The sequence below is a fragment of the Ooceraea biroi genome, chromosome 11 (genome assembly GCF_003672135.1).
Source record: "Ooceraea biroi isolate clonal line C1 chromosome 11, Obir_v5.4, whole genome shotgun sequence".
Taxonomy (NCBI): Eukaryota; Metazoa; Arthropoda; class Insecta; order Hymenoptera; family Formicidae; genus Ooceraea; species Ooceraea biroi.
This window is the reverse complement of record NC_039516.1, coordinates 7,568,370-7,586,159: the sequence shown is the minus strand read 5'-3', so window position 1 is coordinate 7,586,159 and position 17,790 is coordinate 7,568,370. Positions and strand designations below refer to the sequence as shown.

At 44.8% G+C, this 17,790-nt stretch overlaps 1 protein-coding gene and 1 pseudogene across 1 annotated transcript; one reads left to right on the top strand and one right to left on the bottom strand.

Annotated features, from left to right (window-relative positions):
• The first annotated feature begins 4,081 nt into the window (after positions 1-4,081).
• LOC113562990 lies at positions 4,082-4,263 on the top strand (annotated as a pseudogene).
• Positions 4,264-13,808: 9,545 nt separating this feature from the next.
• Positions 13,809-15,066, bottom strand: LOC105287086. Its single transcript, XM_011352505.1, has 2 exons — positions 14,824-15,066; positions 13,809-14,612 (listed from the first exon to the last, which is right to left on the bottom strand). The coding sequence occupies exons 1-2, from the start codon at positions 15,064-15,066 to the stop codon at positions 13,809-13,811; spliced, it is 1,047 nt and encodes a 348-aa protein (XP_011350807.1).
• Between the last annotated feature and the right edge of the window lie 2,724 nt (positions 15,067-17,790).

Here is a 17,790-nt window from a genome sequence, read left to right as displayed (position 1 = left end):
GGGGCGTCGACTGGGGGGGACCGCGTCTGTCGTGGGCGCTCGTAATGACGGCGAGCGCTGTCTGGCGGGTCGGGGCCGGGAGCCCCGGCGAGGTCACCCGCGACGCGTGGAGGCGCGGCCGGGGGGGCCGTTGCGCGCGGCCGTGCCTGCGCCCGAACCCGCTCAAGGGCGGCGTAGGGAGCGGAACTTGGCCGCGCGCGACGAGCTCGCCCGGCTGGCCGAAGCCGTCGTTGCGCCCGCTGACCTCGAGGACTTGGCGGTGCGAGCTGCCGAGTTCTTCGGGCGAGGCGTGGCGAGCGTGGCCGCCGCCGGGGCAACCGGCGCCACTGATCGCCCGGGACGGTCGGGGGAGGCCGCTGCGGATTTCCGGGGGGGGACGGCGGCCGCCCGTGCGCGGGACGACGTCGGGGCGCGGAGGGGACCGGCACCGGCCGGTCCTCGTAACCCACAGGGAGAAGGACGGGGGGACCGGACACGCGAAGCGGCGCGGATACAGGCGCTGTTCAGGAGGAACCGCCGCAAGGCTGTCAGAGAAGTTGTTCAGGGACCGGCCGACTTTTGCCAGGTGCAGGGTCGGGCGGTTCAGGGCACTTCGAACGACTATACGGCGGCGGGGAACGACTGGACGGCCTGCCCGCCGTGGAGCCTGTTGACCACTCGAGGCCGGAGGACGTCGCGCTCCTTATGGCTCCCTTCACGGAGGGAGAGGTGGACCGTCGGCTCAGGCGCATGACGAACTCTGCGCCTGGTCCCGACGGGATCGCCTACAATGATCTCCGTGCGGCGGATCCCGGAGCGCGGCTCCTCACAGCGCTGTTCAACGCGTGCTATCGCCTCGAGGCGGTTCCACCGTCCTGGAAGACCTCCAACACGGTATTGGTGTACAAGAAGGGCGATCGGGACTCGTTGGAGAGCTGGCGTCCTCTCGCGCTGGGCGACACAATGCCGAAACTCTTCGCTGCTGTGGCGGCCGACCGCTTGACCGACTGGGTGATCGCGAACGACAAGCTATGCCGGGCTCAGAAGGGTTTCCTGAGGGACGAGGGATGCTACGAGCACAACTTCGTCCTGCAGGAGATCCTGACCGACGCCCGAAGGACTCGCCGACACGCGGTGGTGGCGTGGTTGGACTTGTCGAACGCTTTCGGCTCTGTCCCCCATGCTGCCATCCGCAGCGCGCTCGTCAGAGCGGGCGTCCCATCGGGCCTCATAAACATCTGGGGCTCGATGTACGACGGTTGCACCACGCGCGTCCGTGCCGTTGACGGTTTCACCGCGCCCATTCCCATTCGCTCGGGCGTGCGACAGGGGTGTCCGTTATCCCCGATTATTTTCGATCTCGTCATCGACTCGGTGGTCCGCGCGGCCGCCGAGCTCACTGACGTCGGGTACGATATTCTCGGACAAACTTTCAACATTCTCGCGTACGCCGACGATCTGGCGCTTATCGCGCGCACGCCCGAGGGAATGAGGCAGCTGCTGACTGCCGTGGAGCTCGAAGCAGGGAGGGTGGGATTGCACTTCAACCCTGCCAAGTGCGCCTCATTGCACATTACCACGGGGCGCATTGGCAGGGTCCTGCCCACCGTATTCGAGATTGAGGGTCGACCCATGCCGACCCTGGCGGAGGGGGAGCCTTATCGCCACCTAGGTGTTCCCACGGGATTCTCGGTCGACCAAACACCCCTCACCACCATCGAGGGCGTGTTGAAGGACATCTGGGCAGTCGACGCGTCCCTCCTAGCCCCGTGGCAGCGGGTGGAGGTCCTGGCGGCGTTTATCCTGCCGAGGTTGGACTTCCTGCTGCGGGGCGCCGCTGTCGAGAAGCGTCCCCTGAGGGCCGTCGATCTCCATGTTCGGAGGATCGTCAAGTCCTGGCTCAACCTGCCGCAGCGCGCGAGTGCGGAGGTGGTCTACCTCCCTCCCAGCAGGGGGGGCTGTGGACTGCTTCCGCTCTCCGATCTCGCCGACGTGCTGACCATCGCTCACGCGTTCCGTCTGCTGACGGCGAGTGACGCGGTGGTTAGCGGGCTGGCGTGGGGGTCGCTGCGGGGGGTTGTGGCGAGAAGGATCGGCCACGCCCCTAGTGACGAGGAAATCGCCAGCTTTCTCTCGGGCTCGCTCGAGGGTAGGCTGAGGGGCGGAGGGGAGGCCTCGCTGTGGTCGAGGGCGCGAAACGCTGCCCGGAGACAGGCCAATCGGGCAGCCGTCCGTTGGCGCTGGTCCGAGGTCACTGGGGAAATGATCGTGGAATGCCGTGGCCCAGGAGAGCGAATCGTGAGGGTCCCTGGAAGCGCCCGCGCCCAGGTGATCCATCGCTTGCGCTCGGCTGTGATGGAGTATTACGCGGGAACGCTCCTGCGTAAGCCTGACCAGGGGAAGGTGTTCGAGGTGTCGTCGCGCGTGCCGGTGAGCAATCACTTCATGCGCGGCGGCTCGTTCACCCGCTTTGCCGACTGGCGGTTCGTCCATCGGGCCCGCCTCGACGTGCTCCCCCTTAACGGGGCCCGTCGATGGGGGACCGTGGACGAGAGGTGCCGTCGGTGCGGGAGGACAGCCGAGACCCTTCCCCACGTCATCGGTCATTGCGGCGTCCACGCCGCTGCCATACAGCTGAGACACGACGCGGTTCTGCACCGCCTCCGTAGGGCTTGCCGTCTGCCGGGTGAGGTGAGGGTCAATCAGCGGGTGGAGGGCGTCGACGGGGAGCTTGAGGGGTTACGGCCGGATCTCGTTGTCCGGCACGAGCCCTCCAAGAGTGTCGTCATATGCGACGTGACGGTGGCGTTTGAGAACCGTTTGGTGGCGTTCGAGGAAGCAAGGGGGCGTAAAGTTGCCAGGTATACCCCCCTTGCGGAGGCGCTACGGGCTCAGGGCTACCGTGTGGTCGTGACGGCCCTCGTCGTCGGTGCCCTCGGCTCCTGGTGTCCGAGGAATGACGCGGTGCTGAGACTGTTGCGCGTTGGCAGCAAATACGGGTCCATGATGCGCCGGCTCATCGTCTCGGACACTATACGCTGGTCTAGGGACATCTATGTGGAGCACGTGTCTGGAGTTCGTCAGTACCCTGCTCCGCCGCGACCTTCCGGGGATGGGGGTCCCTTGGAGTCGCCGCCTCTTGCAATTCGCCGGCGTTATCCCGACGGCTTGTTGGCACCGCGCGAACTGGATGTGAATGTCGCGTAAATTATTTAGTCCTTGTCTCGGTCCACTGTTTAATTTTGTTTGTAGAGTGCATGTTTGGTTTTATGTATTTTATGTAGTATTTATTTATTTATTCTAGCGTTTTACCGACTGACTGTGATATCTATTTATTTTATAGGCGTCTTATTATGTTTTATATTATTTACACTTCTTTTTTATATACATTTTACATTTTATGCGCCTCTGTATATACTGCGTCCTTTGACCACTTGCGTACCTGGCGTATAGCCCAAATTTTATTTTAGATACTGACTTTTTCGTTTTAAGCTTTTGACATTGCATGCTGTAATCTTATTTTTTTATTTTAGACTAGCCAATATTAAGTCAAACCGTCTGACTAGTCTAATACGTGTTCTTTGTGGACCTTGGATGTTCCGAGTGTGAGTGTCGCGTTGCTAATATTGTGTTTTATGCGTGTATGAGTGTCGCGTAATTTTGTAGCCGAAACGGCATTATTGAAATTTGTATCTGCGCCGCGCGTGCACCCCCAGGGACTTTTAGCTATTTTATTGTGATATTTACTATTTACTGTGATATGCCCTGGGGGTGTCACAACTGCTACATATATTAGAATTAGTATTTTGTGTATATACCAATGAACATAGGGTCCATGAGGACGCCTCATGTTCATCGGTATATTTTTATTATTATTTTTACCTGTGATCACTGCACTCCGTCCATCGCCTTCGTCTACCAGCGGGGGCGATATTATATTGATCTCGTCTCGACTTGGGGGAGCTGCGCTCCCCCAGTCGCAGTTGTGATGCCCACGAGCCGGGGGGGGCCCATTGTCCCCCGGCAATTACATAAGTAAACTTGCGCGCGGCCTAGCCGCTCTGATGTATATTTACTCCAGGGGAAATGTCCCCTGGGGAACATTAATTGAGAAAAATAAAGAGTGGTTAATCTGTTCTTATCAGCTTAATATCTGATACAATCCTCAAGGAGGATTCAGAATATTAAACTTGTTTTTGGAACTGGGCGGGTGCTCGGAGCTTGCTCCGACTCTGTCGCGGGTCGATTCGGCATTGCAGTACCGTCGAATTCGGCCCAGTAATTTGGGAAAAAATAAATACTCAATTGGTGGGTACCGTGGCAGAGTCAACCGGGGCAGCAAAGAGCATCTGCAGCGTTCTACGTTTAAGCATTCTGAATCCTCCGCCTTAAAACTTGTAATATCTCCCCGAGTCGAGGACTTAGCCGCTCGGGGATAGTATAAACGTGTAGAGCTCAGAGAGACGAAGAAAACCGTATATAATAAGTATTAATTCGAGCGTGCGTGTCGCGAGTTATAATAGTGTGAAGCGATCCGAAAATTTTCTAAGTGCCACAAGCGGAGGAGCGAGCGCCGACCAGGGCGGGGAGTGAGGCGCGCGGCGGTCAACCGTGACGCCATGCCGAGCCGCCATATTGCTGCCACCGTTCCCGCCATCGCCGAGTGTCCAGGCTGCGAGGAGATGCATCAACGGTGAGTCCGCGATACGAGGAACGCGGCACCGAGCAACGGAAAATAGAGCGGGACGCGTGTTTGTCGGTTCGAGCGAGGCCTTTGGAAGGCCGCATAACAACAACAGCCGTGACTTCGAGGAGCACGAGCAATATCTGCACCTTCCGCGTGGTGCCGATATATCTATTTATTCCGTTGACTGTGATATTATATGTTATTTATTTTATAGGTGTTTTACTCTTTTACGTTTTATACTCTTTTACGTTTAACTCTTTGTACATATTTTATATTTTATACCGCGCTTTCTGATCACGTCGTCGCTGGCACTACGCGGAGGTTTCCTCGCTCGAGCCGGCAAACACAGTATTCGGTATACAGGAGTGACGTCCCCGCGCTCACGTCAATATTCCTCGTGGCACCGGCAATTAACAAAATATTCTCGCGCGAGCCGGATAGCACACGAGGAGTTGACGTGTTTGCTCGGTGCCGCTCAGTCGCGGATCACTCGGCGGCCTAGAGCGATTACCTGTGAGAACTCTGAAACTCGAAAATTCCCTAGGCCGCCTACCGTAAGGGCAGTGCCACTTAAAGTCGCGTTCACAGGATTTGTCTATACATGTATTATTTATTGATTGTACGCTTTTAAACGTGTGTCGTCATATTTATTTTTATTTTTTTATCCGCTAATCTTCATATTTCAGTTCTCTCCTTCCTCAACTCTTCCATACCACTCACACCCTCCTCTGTCGCTTTTTTTCTCTTTCTCTCATTTCTCCCTCATATCGCTTTATTTTTCCTCCATTCCTTCTCTCTCTATTCCTTTAACATTTCTTTCCGTCTGTTCGTCTGCCCGTCCTCCTGTCTTCCTCTCTCCCTCATCTTCCTTTCTCAAATCGTCCCCTAAATACATCCCCTTGGCCTTTTTTCTCCTACAACTTCTTTATTCATTTTTCATCGCTTTCATCTTCCTTCAATATTTGTAAGATTTCTTTCTTACTTTGCCCCCTTTTTCTCATACATGTTTTTCCACATATTCCCACGTTTCACCCTTTCAATATCTATCCTCTCTCATCATTGCCCAGCCTATACCTCGCTATCCTGACTGTTGGATATTGAAAAATCATGATTCCTTATTTATCATACCCAACTATTTCGATACCTAAATTTTTAACAAAAAATTATTAAAACATTTGTATCTTGCAATGATTCGAAATGTAAAAGCTTTAAAAGCTGCTGCTATATTGATACATCTGTAATAAAGGCAGAAAGAAATATATGTAACACTATTAGGTGATTACGTATTAATTATGTTTAACTGAAGACAAAGCGTTACACTAACGTTACTGGAACTTGTGCACCATAAACAGCAATGTGAAGTTATTCCTAGATTTCATGCAAGATTTTCATAACTTTCATTTAATGTAATTGCGTAATGAATTGCTAGTTCTAAATTAGAAACATATTCTCTTACAATCAGTGTTGTGCTTAGATAATTTCAAAATTAAGTAAATAAAGAAAAGATAAAAAATATAAATTCATCTAAGATAAGATTAAGATGATTTCGTTTTTATATATCTTAGATAAAAATGAAATTATATAGCGATTCATCTAGATAATTTCCAGATAATATTGTTTGTAAGACCACTTATGTAAAATACAAAAAGGATAGAAAACACACGCCGTGTATCTCTCTCTCGCCCTCTCGCTCTCTCTCTTGCCCTCTCGCCCTCTCGCCCTCTCTCTCTCTCTCTCTCGCCCTCTCGCCCTCTCGCTCTCTCGCCCTCTCGCTCTCTCGCTCCTTGCCCTCTCGCCCTCTCTCTCTCTCTCTCTAAATATATAAAACTATAATTGCGCCACACTATGAATATTGTAGTAGCATAATGTTAAATTTCAATCAAGGATTAATGGAAATGTTACAGAAAACACAAAATCGTGCAATGCGTATAATACTAGATGTAAATAGGTATACAGCGATTAAAGACATGTTGGAGGCATTGTGTTTTATGAGTGTAAGACAAAGGATGGAATATAATGTATGTATAATGGTATATAAGATGAAAAATAACATGGTGCCAAAATATTTATCTGCTGAAATAAGGAGAATAAATGAGAAACATGTATATAACACTAGGAACAATATGGAATTAGCAATAGAAAGAACAAGAACATGAACAGCGCATAAGAATTTAATATATAATGGATTCCAATTGTTTAACAAGATCCCAATAGAAATACAAACAATATCGAAAATGAAAGAGTTTAAGATGAAACTAGCGAAACATATAAAGAAAAAATAGGATAGGATTAGATAAAAGAAGGAAATGGTATTGTAACTATAGTTTATTTTATTTCTGAAGATTTAGGTATTTATTTATTGTATTTATTTTCTTTTTATTTATGATAAGAATTGTTTATAACATGAATTGTGTAATGGAATTTGCATGTGATACATATTATGCATGTGTATTGTGATTTATGCAAAAGTAGCAGATGCTAAATATAGACACAATCAATCAAATCTCTCTTTCTCTCGCTCTCTCCCTCTCTCTCGCCCTCTCTTTCTCTCGCTCTCTCGCCCTCTCGCCCTCTCTCTCTCTCTCTCTCTCTCTCTCGCCCTCTCGCCCTCTTGCCCTTTCGCCCTCTCGCCCTCTCGCTCTCTCTCTCTCTCGCCCCTCTCTCTCTCTTTCTCTCTCGCCCTCTCGCCCTCTCTCTCTCTCTCTCTCTCTCTCTCTCTCTCTCTCTCTACCAAAAGAAAGAGTGGAAAGAAAAAGAAAGAGAAAGATACATGGCAACTATAATACTTTCCGTCTCTTTCTACCAGATTTTCAGGTTTCGAACTTTACACTCGATCTACCCTTATTATGGCTATGGTGCCAATTGATTGTCGGATCTCTAAAACTGCCTCTGCGCGGTCATCCAGGAAATTCTCTATTTAATAAACAATCAACACACCCGGCAAAGTTGTCGTATACAGCAAATGAAATATTAACTTAAAATTTGTATCAACCTATGCAATAAGAATAATTTTTTAATGATTCAACCAATTAGGAAAAGACAAAATATCAGTTTATTTCACTTTGTTCTAATTATAAACGAATCGTAATGTAATTTCAATCTCAGTGCAGTTTGATACAGGCAGTATTAATACAAACGTCTATATAAAAACAAATATTTCAATATCTTACACTACATTTGCAGAAATGTATAAGATCAGGAATTCTTTAAGGATGGTTTTACTGAGCGATCGAGACAGGACTCTTCAGGGATAAGCCGGTGAGAAAGAGTACGGTTGGCGGGATGGATACTCCGGATTTACTTTAGGACCAGAAGACTCGTTAACCAGGATATAACAATGTATTTGAACTGATTTACAGCAATTGAACAACGTATTTGACTCATATCACTTAACTCATATCACTTAACTGCCTATTACTTGACAGACTCGAATTGACGGTTCGCGGAGGGGGGAGGGGAGGGGAGGGAGGGAAGACAGGGGAGGGGGAAGGAAGAGAAGGGTGGTAGGGGAGGGGGATGGAGGGAAGGGGGAGGGAGGGAGAGAGAATGTATAATATTGCATGCATGTATCGTGGATGTAGTGGCAGTGTTTTCAGAAGCGTGCTTTTGCAGCGAGCGGCAGCGGTGGGAAAAGTAGAGTGGGGATAGTCTCGCGACGGCCGTGCGACGCACACAAGCGAAGCCTCGTGTCTATGAGGCGTTCACGGATACAAGGCTTCGCTTGTGTGCGTCGCGCGGTCGCCGCGAGACCATCCTCACTCTACTTTCCCCACCGCTGCTGCGCGCTGCAAAAGCACGCTTCTGAAAACACTGTGTAGTGGTCAGCTGAACGCCCCGCGTAAGCGCTGCGGTGAGTCGCGCACCACCCCTGTCTGCCTCTCGTACTCAGCCCGTTATTCGTTAAATATCTTCTTCTTATAATTCAAAAACTAAGCTTTGGAGAAAATTTTGGTAAAGGAAAAATCGTCTCAGACTTTAATCAAGAATACGACATTGTAAGGAGATAAGATTGTTCTGAATCACCCTGTATAGCAATGAGAGCAATGCAGTGATTTACTACAGAACTTTTCTGACACGAGAATCGCAGTGTCGCTAGAATTTTGAGAATTATTCGTCAGGGCAGGCGAACGCAATCGAGCGAAGCAATGAGCCTACGCGTAGGTTGAAATGTCATTGCACTCGCGGGAAGATTACATGACGTGATTTTCAACAAGAACAATAACCTGCACTCCCGGAGCGAGCAACAAGAATATCCAACCTGAGCGAGTGAGATCTAACCGGCTTTGGATGTCTTGAGAACGCGCAAAGAATCGGAGTAAAAATTTATCGCGTCTTGAAATCGGACTAGCTGAACATGTGTGTCAAGACCACCTGACTGGGTTGAACTGAACTAACAAAGTGATCCTCGACGTGCTGATCGATAGCAGTTTGACTATTTTTCGACTGAAAACTAGCTGTTTTTTAGCGTTATTTTGTAGAGAATACTCGCGTTTTTTATATCTCTGTCTTTCTCGATCGCATGTGAGAACCAGCTGTTGTTGAGCGCGAGGTAAATAACATAAGAAAACAAGATGAAATAATCAAGAAAAATAAGAAATTTAGTAAATTTAAAATAATAGAGGAAAAATAGAGGAATAATTTTCGAATCGCGAACAACACATGACGACAGTTTCGACATCACTTTGACAAGGAGATGACGCGAATTGTAAAATCGATTTCCAAATGAGATGTAGCTCGTTTGATAGATTGTATGTAGAAAATGAAAACCCTAAACGTTTGTGTAAATGGACTTCTGTTTATGAGAAATTGTAAAACAAAGTTAGGCACACGAAACTGTGGCGGACATAAGTAGAAGATTTATATTTTTTTAATCAATTTTATATCAAATGAGCTACGTTTCATTTGGAAATCAATTTTATAGTTCGCGTTATCTCCTTGTGAGATGTTTTCACTGGGAATGTTGTTGATCTATTATTATAAACAATTAGTATTTTTCCAGGTCTGCAGAGGCGACTATCTTATAATAGATGTACAAAATGATGCTGAAGGTCTTGAGGCAAGTATACATTGGCATGGAGTTTTTCAAAATGGATATCAATATTATGATGGCGTACCTTATTTGACGCAGTGTCCTATTTTATCAGCTGATACTTTCAGGTATATAATAATTTAATGTTAATTGTATACAGTCGTAACGGATTTTTCTTAACTTTTTGATGCCATTGTAAACACATTCTATGAATAAGTCTTTTAACATTACTCTAAAATATTTTTTTCTATCATATTTTTATTTGCAATATTTAAACAAAGAGTTTAATCACCTTTTACGAATTCACTCAAAACTCGCACTTTCCCACAGGACTCACTAATCCGAACGCTCAATTTTGGACACTCAGTCCTGGCTGCACGATTCTCGCTGTTGCAGGACACTCAGTCCTGATCACACAATCGTCGCTGTCGCAGGACACTCAGTCCTAGCTCCCTGTCTTTATCTTGACTCACTGACAATCCCGGACGATTTCGTTCTATTCCGGGCGTTTGACTTCGTTTGATCCCGGACGGGCCCCCAACTTTTGTGGTATTCCATGCACAAAATTATATAAGTGTATGTCAGTATATATTTTTTGTAATATACGTTTGTAGACATGAAATATAAAATATAAAAATGATATATATGCCAGTACAAGATAAAGACTCGTCACACCACACGCAACAGATTCTCCGTTCTCGTACGGTCTTACTCTCACGGGGTCTCTCGCTAGACTCTTCACTCATCGATTCTGCCGTTCGGCTCTGCAACTCTTTCTTTGTCGTCTTATAACAACCGCATCGCTCGATTAGATAAAACGCTTTTTGGAATTCACTCTCTCTCTCTCTCTCTCTCTCTCTCACTCCTTCACTCGCAGTCTCATCTTACAATTACTCACTGCGACGCTATGCGTTCGCGGCTCACGTCATGACGCATCGCTCTCTGGTGCTTCGCCGACTTACTTATACTCGATATATGCTCGATATACATATGGTAGCCCTACATATATATATATTTATATATATATATCCCTAAAAAACCTTTTTAAAAAAAGAAAAAATGTATACGCCAAGTACATAAAAACTCCCAACTTGTCAAAACTCAAAACTAAATATGAAATCAATAATTAACTAGCCAAGTATCTAGAAGCAGTTTGAGTATTTTACCCAAACGTTTTCCATGCATACTCTCTTATCGCATGACGACATTGAAGTACTTGGCGTGCCCGAATCACATTAAAACGTCCTGTCCTACCTATAAGAGACACAAAATCATTTGCGAGTCATTATTGAAAATCATGAAGATACAAGATACAATACAAATCAAGATATTGTACAAATTTACAAGAATACATGACCACTGCGATTCGGGCACGCCAAGTACTTCAATGTCGTAATGCGATAATAGAGTATGCATGGAAAACGTTTGAGTAAAATACTCAAACTGCTTCTAGATACTTGGCTAGTTAATTATTGATTTCATATTTAGTTTTGAGTTTTGACAAGTTGGAAGTTTTTATGTACTTGGCGTATATATTTTTTCTTTTTTTAAAAAGGTTTTTAGGGATCTCACTCTTTTTTGTAAATTTTTAAAATGTGACTATATTTTAGTTTTACATTCTTTTAAACATATAATTAGTATTACATAATTTCTTTTTATATGTTTTATTATCAATTATTTTGCATGCTAACACGTACATCGTTCCGATGCAATTTGTAATAAATTTTATTAAGAATAATCTTTTGATTTTGATATAATGTAAATTATTTTTATATATTTTATACTTTTTTCTGTTTTGCTAACAAAATTTCTCTATGTGATTTACAATATTTTTTATTATAACTTTAACAATATAACTTTACTTTCACATAAATCATTTTTTCGAGTTTTATAATTTTATGCAATAAATGTGGTAACGCTCGACGTTATGCAATGAAATTCATGGTATTGGTGCAGTCAATCCCTTTCTCACTAACTAATATGACGTTGCACCACGTCGATGACGATGACGACGTTGCACCACGTCGACAACGACGACGTTGCACCACGTCAACGACGACAACGATGAGTTGCACCACGTCGATGACGGCGACAACAACGACGACGACGTTGCACCACATCAACGTTATCGTCGTCGTCGTCGTCGTCGTCATCGACATGGTGCAACGTCATCGTCGTCGTTGTCGTCGTCGTTGACGTGGTGCTACGTCATCGTCGTCGTTGTCGTCGTCGTTGACGTGGTGCTACGTCATCGTCGTCGTTGTCGTCGTCGTCGATGTGGTGCAACGTCATCGTCGTCGTCGTCGATGATGTTGCTTGCAATTACTTGCAATTTATGTATTTTTTATAGTATTTGAGATTTATATCTTTATCGTAAAATAAAACATTTCCCATGTATTATTAAAATCATTTTTAATTCATAAGAAATTAAATCATGCATGTGTGAACAACAGCTTGAGGGACAAAATCGCTTTGCATGTGTATGTGCGAACATACGTACGTGAGTCTGAACCAGAATATGGAAACGGAAAACGGAACGTCACGATTCTAACGTACGATTATAATATCTCAGGATCGACTGTACCAATCTTATTCGCATTGATCGCGATCGAAAGCTCGCATCACATTTTATTATACAAGTGCCGTTAGATTTTTGATTACGGCTTTAATTCCTGAGCTATTTTAATCATAAGTTGATATGATCTGTCAAATGTCATGAATTCCAGATAAGCTACTTGGTAGCGCGCGACGTTTATGCAATGAAATTGGTAACACTCGATATTATACAGTGACTCTCATTGTTCGAAATCTTATTTTTGATTATGTACTTGGCGTCGCGACGCTACCGCGTCACTTGATATGACATTTTTAAGAGATTAATTTTTATTTGGTTAGTTATGACTGATAAAGTTTTACTTGGCGCCATTTTCCGATATCATATTTTTTATAGGTTTATATACGACATTTTTTTAATAAGTTAATTTTTACTTGGTTAATTTTATATATGTATATACATTTGTTTAATAGATTAAGTTTTAATGTTTTAGTTGGTTGGTTGCGACTGGCGCGTGTACTTGACGCCTTTTTCCCCTTTTTTCAAAAAAAGGTAATTATGTATAACATCAAAGTAATAATATAGTATTACTACTACGTGTTGTTAATGCGAATATAGACTATGCAATTTGCTTGATAAGAATTGGCAATTGTAAATGATACGAACTCGATTCTATAGATGACTGTGATGGTTTATTAGATTAAGTACAGTAAACGACTTCGAACGAGAACAAAGAATGTTGCGGATTAGACCGGCGAACAATTCGGCGAGTGTCGTGATCGAAAGCGAACAGCTGACTGAATTTGCTGTTATGTTGATCAGCTGACGATATCGCGAGTTTGGTGAGGCGGGACGCGTGAGGTGCGGTGTATCGATGTTTGTATCGGCGCGGCTATCGATCGAATATAGAGAAAATATCGCCTTGCCGAGAAGCAGAAAAATAGCAAATTCCGCGAATATGATTCGATATATTGAATTTATCGGAACGCAAATAAAGACGAAATAATACAGAATAAAGTTCAATCCTCGACCTCAACCTTCCCTCCGTATCGAGCTCCAGCTACTCGATCCACCAGAGACCGACTTAGAAGAAAGGAAGCGGAAGAGGATAAACCTATGCAACCTGATTACCGTAATTCCGATTAAAGTTTGAACATTACCGCCCGCCTCAGGGGCGGTTACGCCGCTGAACGAATATAGCTCGTTGAAGAAAAGTAATTGTAAATAAACTGTCTAGATTTAAACGTTCTCAACCAACATGGATCTCCGAAATCCAAGCAAAATAAAGGAAATCATGAGACAAACATGTTGTCCCTGTGAAATTCGGGAATCGAAGTAATTTAGTCAGTCTTTGTCCGTTCTCTCATGAAATAACAAGATCGTCGAGAAGAATCCAAGTAACAAGTCGCGATATATCGATTGTTAAACTTTACTTTGTGATACGAATTAATAAACGAACATGTCAGCTTTTACATTTTAACCTTTTGGCTATTCTATTCGAAATACAATCCACATAAAAAAAAATTATAAAAATACAATAAAAAAAGAATACAAAAAAATTAATTGTTTGAACCGTTGATCGGCAACGGACACAGTTTATGTACCGGTCGTTTATAAGTCGCTACGGTAGTGCGCATCGTAACAACGCGAATTAGACCGTCTGTACCGGGATGCGTGTCGATGACGCGAGCCAGAGGCCATTTGGAAGGTGGGAATCGCTCGTCTTGTATAAGAACGAGAGATCCTTTCGTAAGTTGACGCTCTGGATGTTGCCACTTGTTTCGAGCCTGTAACCGCTGGAGGTATTCTGTGGACCATCGGCGCCAGAATCGATCTATCATCTGCCGGAGCAACTGCCAGCGAGAAAGGCGCGAAGTCGGCACATCCTGCAACGGCGGCTCCGGAATTAACGTCATAGGACCTCCGATTAAAAAATGAGCTGGCGTCAACGTTTCGAGATCGTCCGGATCCTCAGTAATAGCACAGAGAGGCCTGGAATTTAAAACAAATTCAATCTGACTGATCAACGTAGCGAATTCCTCGTAGGTGAGGATCGTGTCACCGATAACCCGTCTCAAATGAAATTTTGCCGATTTGACGGCTGCTTCCCATTTGCCGCCGAAGTGTGGAGCGGCAGGAGAGTAAAACTTCCATTCCGTGCCATCCGCAGCCAATAAATTCGCGATTTCTGCACTCTCCTTGGACGCGGAATGGAACAAGCGACGAAGCTCTGCATCAGCGCCCACAAAGTTGGTTCCGCAGTCACTTGTAATAGTTGCACAGATGCCTCGACGTCCAGTAAAGTTTGTATGCCGCGATGAACCCTTGCGCAGTATAGTCCGTGGCGAGTTCCAGGTGCACGGCTGAGGACAAAAAGCAAACAAAAACAACCAGATATCCTTTATAATTGCGTGCGGAACGTCCACGCCAAGTTCGTAATAGAAAAGGACCGGCGTAGTTTACAACTGAGTGAAGAAATGGGCGCGACGGAATAACACAAGATGGAGGAAGATTGCCCATCATTTGCTGCGCTGCGACCGCTCGATAACGAGCGCATCGCACACATATTCTCACGAACGACGCTATTGGAGCTCGGTCTCCGAGAATCCAGTATTGCTGGCGGAGCTTCGCGAGCATGACCTGAACACCACCGTGAAGAGTGCGGTGATGCACGTCATCGATGATCAGGAGCGAGAGCGGACTGTCTCGAGGCAGAAGGATCGGATTTCTTGCATCTCGATCCAGCAGCAAGTTCTTGAGACGTCCCCCTACACGGAGCAGTCCGTCCTTATCAAGGAACGGAGCAAGTTTGCTCATTAGATAAGAACGAGAAAGCGGAAGAGTACGAGAGAGCAGATTTTCGATTGGAAAAATGCTTTCTGAGTTGCCTTGATCCAAAACAATGTGACATCCGAAATTTCAGCGGGTGTTAACGCTAATGAGAATTTTAAGTGATCAGTCCGTTTGAACAATTTCAAGCTACGCTGAATCCACGCGAAGAAGACGACTGAGACGCGAATATCGGTGGATAAGATCCCGGCAATCCGCGGAGGCGTCGATCGTAGTCTTTAGAATGTTACGAGATCGTTTGCGTTCGAGATTGCTCGAGCTGTCAATTGGCGGAACGTCCGACGGCCACGATATCGACGTCTGCGATAACCACGACGGACCCTGTCACCATAATACGTGATCACGAAGCTGAGACGGAAAAAGACCCCGCGAGGCACAGTCGGTTGGATTTTGCGTGCCAGCGACGTGATGCCAACGCGCGTCTGGAACCAAATCTTGAATTAGCGCTACTCGGTGCGCAATGAATTCCGCCCACTGCGATGGTTGCCCGCGGATCCACGCTAAGCAAACGCTTGAATCCACCCAGAGATGAACCGGCACGTTGGTATGGCCAAGAACGCTGCGAGTATGGCTCACTAATTTAGCGAGTAATACGGCGGCTGACAGTTCCAATCGAGGAATGGTTTGTTTTTTCAACGGAGCTACCTTGCTTTTGGCAACGAGTAACGTGATTTGGCGTCAGCAGTGTCCGAGAAAGTGCGCATCAAGAGACACGGTAGTGTCTCGCGCCAAGTATATGCGCAGCGAGACCGACCGTGTACTGTTACGCAAAGCGACGCTTTCGCAGACACTCAGATTATTAGATCTCAATAACCGCTGAACGGATCAAGTTCAGAGTAGGCTCAATGGATAGCTTGGGTTCGATTTGCATAAGAAAAGTGTTTTAATTTTTCTTCTACGTGTCCTACAAACGGAGATATTGCGATTCAAAGTTCGAATGTGACGATTTTACGATTAAGAAACTCCGTTTTTTCCATCATCATCGTCAAGTGTGGGCAAGGGGTAAAGCGGAAGGGGAGAAGAAATGTGCTACAGAACGTCCTTCATTGGATAGAGACTTTGGCCAATCAAGAGGCAAGATAATGTCTCGCGCCATGTGTGAAAGTCGCAGCAGCTCCAACTTGAATTATGTCAACTATTGTGATATAAACAAATATCGACAGCAAGTCAATAATTTTACTGAATACACTTCAAGCCTCCTTTCTGGCGTAAGTGTCGCGAGTGTTGTTACTATTTTTTAGTTATGTTGATAACCTATCAATAGTGATTATTATTTTCGTTGGTTAGTTTCTTATTACCGAAAAAGAACATCAGAAATAAAAGGAGAAAAGAGAAGAAAATAATGAAAAAGTTGGTTTAGTAAGTTTAGAATTTTTACAATATAATAATCTTTTACCTGCTTACACGCAATGTGTAAAATAATTTTATACCTACATTCTTCATCGTAACATTTTGCACGCTATTTTATTGATTTCTGTTCTTTTTACGATAGAATGGTGGCGGAAGATTGCATGATGTTAAAGTTGAATGGATGCAGAGAGGAATGTAATTATAAGACATGCATGAGTCACTTCATTACTCATAATCTGTGGATACGTTTTACTGGTGCTGGTGAGCACGTTACTAATTGGTGTTTGTTTCGACCTACATATAAGACGTAACAATTTTATACTTACTGGAGGTACGTAAAATAAGTGTACATATTCGTTCTTCATCGTAACATTTCACAATGTCATCATATTTATTGCATTTCTTTTCTTTTATGTAAGGTGGGATGATGGTGGAAGATTGTGTGACGTAACAGTTCGATGGATGCAGAGAGGAATGTACTTATACAGGGTGTTTCCTAAGTAAGTAGACAAACTTAAGGAGGATATTCCTTGGCTTATTTTAAGAAGAAAAGGTCATATAAACATATGTCCTAAACTGCTTTGTTTTCCAAAAAAAAGTACATCACTGTTTTCGTTCACTTTTCGTTTATTATAGAACAGTTTGTGTTATTGCAAATGAAACAAATGAAAAACAATAGTAACCAAAAAGAAAAATTATAACGAAAAAGAAAATAGTAACTAAAAAGAAAAATAATAACATCACAGTAACTGCTGAAAATGTCCACCTGCAGCCATGATACACGCCTCAACTCTCCTTTCCATTGATTGACGTACACGCTCAAAAATACCTGGAGTGTTACGTATTCTTTCACATCCATCTATTATGCGATTTCTGAGATCTTCTTCATTTTGAATAGGTGTAGCGTAAACTAAAGATTTAAGCTGTCCCCATAGAAAAAAATCTACTGGATTTAAAGCACGCTATCCGAAAAGTGAACGAAAACAGTAATGTACTTTTTTTGGAAAACAAAGCAGTTTAGGACATATGTTTATATGACCTCTTCTTCTTAAAATAAGCCAAGGAATATCCTCCTTAAGTTTGTCTACTTACTTAGGAAACACCCTGTATAAAGCACGCATGAGTCACTTTATTAATCAATCTGTGGATACGTTTTACTCCAGCTGGTGTGCACGTTAATAATTTTTACTCGTTTCGGCTTACATATGACATATAGCAAATGTTACACTTACTGAAGGTAACGTGCATCGTTGTTCAAACGTAAAATAATTGTACATATGCATTCTTCATCGTAACATTTCAAAATGTCATCATATTTTATTGCTTTCTATGTTCTTTTAT

What these genes read in the sequence shown, in the direction of transcription:
- LOC105287086 (XM_011352505.1), bottom strand. Translation starts at nt 15,066, where the DNA reads ATGAGCAAACTTGCTCCGTTCCTTGATAAGGACGGACTGCTCCGTGTA. An exon ending in GAGCTCCAATAGCGTCGTTC is followed by an intron (nt 14,613 to 14,823) that starts GTGAGAATATGT and finishes TTTTGTCCTCAG; the next exon opens with CCGTGCACCTGGAACTCGCC.